At 50.4% G+C, this 7,032-nt stretch overlaps 1 protein-coding gene across 1 annotated transcript in view; it reads left to right on the plus strand.

Annotated features, from left to right (window-relative positions):
- Window positions 1-7,032, plus strand: part of COL27A1 (collagen type XXVII alpha 1 chain) — a 185,879-nt gene that overhangs the window by 102,605 nt on the left and 76,242 nt on the right. Inside the window, exons 13-17 of the mRNA XM_029912756.1 lie at window positions 1,274-1,327; window positions 2,091-2,135; window positions 3,123-3,176; window positions 5,091-5,135; window positions 6,872-6,925. Of these exons, the coding sequence (XP_029768616.1) occupies window positions 1,274-1,327; window positions 2,091-2,135; window positions 3,123-3,176; window positions 5,091-5,135; window positions 6,872-6,925 (252 nt within the window). The remainder of the gene's footprint in view (window positions 1-1,273; window positions 1,328-2,090; window positions 2,136-3,122; window positions 3,177-5,090; window positions 5,136-6,871; window positions 6,926-7,032) is intronic.

The following is a 7,032-nucleotide window of genomic DNA, read 5'->3' on the forward strand; positions in this document are numbered from 1 at the left end:
CAAAATATTGTTCTGAAATAATTCTCTTTTTTTATTCAGATACTTACATAGATCTTGTATTGATCCTTGTAGTATATAGTATATGACCACACAAACATGAATGAAGTTGTCTTCATATCCCTTCCCCTCTGCGAAGTGGGGCAGTTTTATTATCCTAGCTGGGGAAACTGAGGAACAGAGATTGTTCCCCAGGGCCAAACTCACCCAAGGCCTGTGGGAGAAGGGGGAATTGACTCTAGATCCACAAGTTAGCATGATCCAGTGGAGTGAACAGGGGCCTGGGAGCCTGCGAGGCCTGAGTTCAAATCCCAGCTCTCCTTTTTGCCTCTGTCACTTTGGGCAAGTCACGTGGGCCCAGATTTTCCCGGGATGCCTCCACTTTCTGGGGCCCATTTTGAGACTTCCTGTGGCCTGATTTTCAGAGGCACCAAGCACACTCAGTGCCCATTGGCTTCTGCTGGAGCTGAGCATCTCTGAAAGTCAGCCACTTAAAGACTCTCCAGTCGGACGCTCAGAAACAGAGTCACCCAGAGTCAGTTGCCTCTTCTGAACAGCTTGACACTAATCTCTTTGAGTCGGTGTCGCCATCTGTACAACAGCAGTGATGCTTGCCTACCTGCAGGGCTCAACGAGGGGCATGTAAGGATTCGTTACTCGATTAACTTGGGGGATTTTTGGTGCTGCCGCTTGAAGGTATAGGGCCAGATTTTTCAAAGTGCTCAGCCCCCGCCATCGGGGCCGGATTTTTCCCAGTGCTCAGCACGGTGGGGGCAGATTGGGAGCGGCGCACTTTCGAAAATTTGGCCCTGGGGGGGAAAAAAAAATCAAGACTATCCAGAATTCTAAGGCTCACTGTGCCTGGCGGGTTCTCTATGCCATGCCTACAAACCACCAGGCCCGTTAAGCATGACGGATCCAGGGTAGCAGCCTTAATTCTGAACGTGGTTCTACTTCAGTTTGTTTTGTCGAGAGCTTGCAGGCCTTTCCAACGTACGCAATCCCACCTCTTTAGCAACCCTCATGCACTGAGCCACAAGTGGTTTATGGAAGATGAGGTAATTACATCACTTATGCCAGGCTAGAAGACCGTTTTTTAAAGCTAACTGCAGCCTCTAAGGGTAAATCAGGTTGTTGCTGTGCCCTAAGATGGACCAGGTTTGGGTCATGTTAATTGCATTCAAATCACCAGCACTCCGAGAGGGAGCGGGCTGATTGCCTCCAGCTGGGTAATAGTTCTGCAGTGGTTCTCATGTCTCCAATGTACCTGTTTCAGGGGTTCTTGGGCGACCCCGGACCACCTGGGGAAAAAGGAGAAAAGGGGACAAAGGTGAGTTCACTTGTTCTGAGCCTGGACACGGGGACCCAGTGGATATGAGACGCATGCAAAAGACGGTGCTGGCAGCTGTGTTTTTGAGTCACTTTAATGTGGAGCGCTGGTTTTCGGCAGTAAGCCTTCCTGCATCCCCCATGGCCTCGGGGCATTCTGCCATGTTGCATGGATACTGGCTTTTGCTCCCCTCTCACCGAGATGAAGCCAATTCTGCTCAAGTCTCATCATCACTCAGAAAATAAATCTGATTCCTCTCTGCACCTTCCCGTCTGTGCAGCCCCTGTGTGCTGAATTAGCTCGCAGCCCCGGTACAGGTTCCTTCAGCTCTTCGTTGCTTTCTCCTTCCTATAGAAGGTGCCAACCCTTCCCATTGTTCCGCATCTCTTGTGTTTTAGGAGGAGGAGGGGGTAGGTTGGACTGTAGTTCCCCTTCACGACAAAGAGCCTACATCAGAGAAGGGAAAAGACCTCCTGGCTGGTTGGAGTGCAGTCAGGGCAGCGTCTCCCAACCAGGCCTGGCTTTGGGGGGTACAGAATGGAAATCCATTTGGTGGGACAGCCGCGTGACTCAGCAGACCCATTGCCCGCCCTGCGAAAGGGGGTGCTGATCAGTCCGTGCTCACCGCGCTCTGGCCTGGTTCAGGATCCCAGCAGGCATGAGGCGTCCCCTCCCCTCCGGCACTGCTTTCTGCTGCACGGGGTGCGTCTTCCTGAGCTCCTCTGTGCTGTTCAGTCACTGTCTGTGCTTTTTGCTGTTTCAGGGGGTGAAAGGACAAAACGGCCCTTCTGGACCTGCTGGAGCTCAGGTAAGTTGGCAAAGAAAGCAGCTCCTCTCATCCTCTGACCACCTCCCAGGGTTCCTCTCTCACCTCTCTTTCCACTTGCCCAGTAGTCGCTTTTGCTTTGAGGTCAGGGGGTTGCTTGAACCCCAAACTCAAAGCAGAACTCAGGGAGACGTGAACCCGTGTGAAGTGAAACAAGGGTCTCCCTAGGGCCGGCTCTAGGCACCAGCAAAACAAGCTGGTGCTCCCCCTCCCTCCCAGGCTCTCAAACCTGGGAGGGAGGGGGAGATCCCGAGCGGCTCTCTCTTGAGAGCCTGGGGGGAGGAGGCAGGGCTGGGGATTTGGGGAAGGGGCGGAGTTGAGGCGGGGCCGGGGGTGGGGTAATTAAAAAACGGGGGGGGGGCAAAATTGTTTTTGCTTTGGGCGGCAAAAATCCTAGAGCCGGCCCTGGGTCTCCCACTCCAAAGGCTGCAAAAAGAGCCAAGCATCTCACAGGTCTAGTACTGAGCTTCCAGTGCCTCTTGATTCTGTCATGCAGCATCCCTGCAATTCCATCTTGCCCCTTTGCTCTCCTGAGCAGACACTGTCCCATAGCTGGAATGGTACCTAACTTTGATACCTTTTGTCATTGGATGAGGTTGGGTGGTCTATAGTGGTTAAAGCACATGACAGGGAGTAGGGCGATACAGGTTCTGTTCCTGGCTCTGACACCGATTCTCTACTTCAATTTACACATCTGTCAAAATTATGATGATGCTACTGGCCTTTTGGGGATGAGGAGGTGTGTGGCGAAGCTCCTTAATGCTTGGAGACTCTCCCCCCGGGGAAGAAACCCTTGTTGAATGGCCATGGCACTTCAGTAAATAGTGGACAGGTCTCCCAGTGTTCTGAGTGCCTTGAGGTGGGACTCTCTTGTCTTGGGCTTGACTCTTTAAAGAGGCAAGTGAGGTGGCCCTGTGCCTGACGTGTCTGCTCCTAATCCTCTCCTCAATATGTTGGCTTGTTTCCTAGGGGATGATGGGTGTCAAGGGTGCTTCAGGGTTCCAGGGCCTGCCTGGACCAGAGGTAAGTGAGTTGCTTTCTTCTCCGTGGTATGCTTACTTCCCTAGTGTTGCAGCATCTGTCTGTTCATGTGTCCTGAGACCAATGGAAACGCTAGTGCACGGAGGAAGGGATGAGTCAGGCAGTGCAGGACATTAACACAGCTCTGTCATGTCCTTGGAGGGAGAGGGAAGAACTGAACTACCTTCTAGCACCATTCACTCAAATTTGGCCCAGCCACCCTTCCACCATCACAGGAGAGCGGTCGAGCCAAACCTGAGTGGCATTAAGACTCCGCATGCCAGGTCGCAATGCCACTCGCTCATAGCGGAGGGGCAGCCGGGCCACATTTGAGTGAGTGGTGTCATGACCTGGCATGTGGGGTTGCAGTGCCACTCAGGTTTGGCCTGGCTAGAAAGTAGTCGGGCCATGGCCTAGGGGTCCGCCTGCCTCTATGGCATATGCCTGTCACCCTGGGGGCATTGGGAGTTCCTTCTTATTCTGGTGTCAGCAGTAGGATCCCTTTCCAGCAATCCAAGTTCTCCATATGAAAGGGTAATGGGTCTCTCCGAATATGAATCCTAAGGACTGAGGAGATACTCCTTTGTGAATGTAAAGCAGGTGAAATAACCCCAGTCTGTCTGCAATGCCCCATATGAGTTGAGGTGAGTAGGTGGATTTTGGGTGGATTCTGATTTGCAAGGGGGTTCATGCCAAACACTCCTCACAATTCTCATCCATGGGGATGTGAACCCAATGGGACTTTGCTTGGGGTTTCAGATTCAAATCAATTAACAAAACTCAAAGTGAAACCCAGCCAAGTTGCTGAGCTGTGCCTGTCTTTGGGCTAAAGCCATGTGTAGCCAGAGTCCTGTATAGATTGCACCGAAAGCCATAAATGGGCCCTGTTTCACTTGAAATCCAGCCCCGCTTTGCCAAAGGTTTGTCAATCTTGGGAAACTCAGCCTGTTCTTTCAGGTTTGCCACAGTCTGAAACCAGATGAGTTCAGGGTTTGGTTACAAACATTTCTACCACTCCACTGAATGGACTGATCATTCACTGGAGTTTATATAGTAGCCTTAAAGCCAATAGCCCTCAGTACTGTACAACTAAAGCCATTGGACTCATACCTGTGGACACTTGACTAATTAACCAGTGGATTTTGTAAAAAGATAAATGAGGATTTTAATCACTTGCCCTTCACAATGGCCTTCTGAGCTTCTAGTCGGAATTCACCCTCACAGGACTGGGGTCAGTTTGCCTGCCCAGCAGTCGATAGGAACACTGCTTGTGTGATGCTCTGCCCCTGGGTGGGTCATCCACAGCAGGGATTGAACCTGGTGTGCTGTACTGAAATGGTGTAAATTGTCACTCAAGGATTTTTCCCAGTCCTGCTTGCAGTGTATAAGGCTCTTTAGGGAAGTGTGTGATCTAGGCCTGGCAGCAGTCAGCCAGCCTACAGTAAAGCAGGGTGAGTTGTGCCTCTCTGTTTTAGGGAGCAGCCTGCTTTGTCTCTCTCTGTTTTTGGGTTCTTGTGTGTTGTTAGTCTGAATTCTAAGAAATGAAGTAGTGTTATGTTGCAAGCTTCTAGCAAGAATATTTGTTTTTAATCTAACTTTTCTGAGTGTATGCCATGAACAGAGCACCTGGGACTTCTGGATCTTAAAGCATGAGCCTCTACTGCCTAAGCTAAGAGACCCAGGTCCCTATCTGTGGCCTAGTCACCACCAGAGCGGAACAGAGTGCCACATGGCGTGAGTGTGGGTTACACTTACATACCAGCAGTGGTCTGCATTAGATCGTCCCCGTTCACATACCAAAGGTGGCTTTATCCAGGTTATACTTGGTACTGTGTCACTCAGTAGGAAAGAGGGGAAGGGAAAAGGAGATGCTGCTTTTAGTGTTGAGATCTCAAGTGTTTCTTTATCCTGCTTCAGGGGGAAAGTGGTGCAGTGGGTTCTCCAGGGCCGGCCGGACCTATGGTAAGTTTATAATTTTTCAGTTTAACCAATGGATAAAAACAAGGTTGTTCTTGTGCCTCAGACAGTTTTCGCTGCTCAGGCTGTAGGTCACCCCAGCACTCCCCTAGTGCATTCAGGGCTGTTGTCCTTGAGAGCTGGAAAGGGAATTACAGCTGGTTGCAAATTTTCTGGCAAAATGTTTTTCCATTAGAAAATGCCATTTTGTCAAAATTGAAATTTTCCAGGGGAATGTGTCAATTTCAACAAACACTTATTTTGGGGGGGAAACATCAAAATGATGAATATTCATAAGGACGAAAAATTCTGTTTTGATGCTTTTGGGATGGAACCTTTTGGGGTTTTTTTTTTTGTTTTTTTTTTGCTTAAAAATACATTGCATTTTATATTACAAGCTATAATAGAACGTAAAACAAATCCAAATGGAAATGACCCATTTTCATAAAGTTAGTTTCCCAGGAAGCTTTGAAATTGGAATTTTCACTCCCGGGTGGAATGACGGCACATTTCAAAATGGTGAATTTCCTGCACAGCTCTAAAGGAAATCTGTCCTGCAGTGAAAGGTGGGGAGGGGGAGATGTGACAGTGTGCACGAGATGGAAACACCATCTGCAGAAAGGAGAAAAGTGGAAGAAAAGGGAATTCCTTTCTCAGCGATCCTTTACCCCTCGGCTACACACCCACAAAGAAATGGCACTGTGGTGTGATTGGGGGCAGCTGTCTCTTCAATACAAGAGCATTACTGAGTTTTAAACATATGGCCACAATTGTCCCCACGCCTTGGCCCTGCCGGGGTTAGGAGACAGGGCATTGCATACGCATCAGTCTCTGTGGGAATGAGTTGGCGGTGGGAGGTGGCAGCGTAGTGAAGTAAATCCCTGTGCAGCAATAAAAGGGAGGTGTGAGGTGGTAACACGGGAAGGAGTGGGACTGACCTACTCATGCCAGTGACGTGCTCTCTCCAGTTTGGCTCAGCCCCGTGCTTTATGGTGGCTGTCTGGGGCTCTTTTGTGGATTGTGAGACAATGAAATGTTATGATGTATTATTTGTATAGTGACAGTACCTAGGAGCCTGGCTCACGGACCAGGACCCCATTGTGCTAGGTGCTGTACAAACAGAGAATAATCAGCCGGTCTCGGTCTCAAAGAGCTCACCATCTTGTGCTTCTGGTGAACTCTGTTGTGTGTTAACACCATGGAGCTGATGGAAATCCCCCGTGGCTTTCTCCAGGAATACTAGATTAAGAGATGTTAAGGCCAGACGTGTCCAGTAGGTCATCTAGTCTGGCCTCCTGTGCAACACAGACTATAAAATTTCACCCAGTAACTCCTGTATTGAGCCCAATAACTTGGTTTTCTGAGCTTCTTGTCTGTGTTGCTTCAACCGAGTGCCCTGCTCTGCTGGGGTCTGTCTCTGGAAGCCACAAGACAGAAACCACTGGTGGGCACTGCAAATCCAGTGGTAGGCCCAGGCCAATCATCCAGGGCCCAACCAATCTACAAGCAAGGGCCTAGCCAGGTGGCCCCAAAGCAGGTATACTGGAAGTAGCCACTCCAGACTGGTCAACATTGCAACCTTGCTGGGAGAATTCACAGCTGCCTGGCAGATCTGACAGACCGCTCCCGCCAGCCCCCGGGCTGTCCTGTCCGGTATCCGTGGCGGAGCGGACTGCATGGTTCTCCCGCATTTTATGACACACTGACTATGGGGACTGTATCTGTGTGTTGTTTTATTGCAGGGGGAGCCGGGGCAGCCGGGGCCAGTCGGATTACAAGGAGTCAATGGCTCTCAGGTGAGTCCCTACGGGCAGCGCCGGCTCCAGTCACCAGCTTGTCAAGCAGGTGCTTGGGGCGGCACGTCCAGGTATTCGGCGGCAATTCGGCGGACGGTCCCTCACTC

Source organism: Terrapene carolina, unplaced genomic scaffold, assembly GCF_002925995.2.
Source record: "Terrapene carolina triunguis isolate 2854851 unplaced genomic scaffold, T_m_triunguis-2.0 Scaffold238, whole genome shotgun sequence".
NCBI classification, from domain to species: domain Eukaryota; kingdom Metazoa; phylum Chordata; order Testudines; family Emydidae; genus Terrapene; species Terrapene triunguis.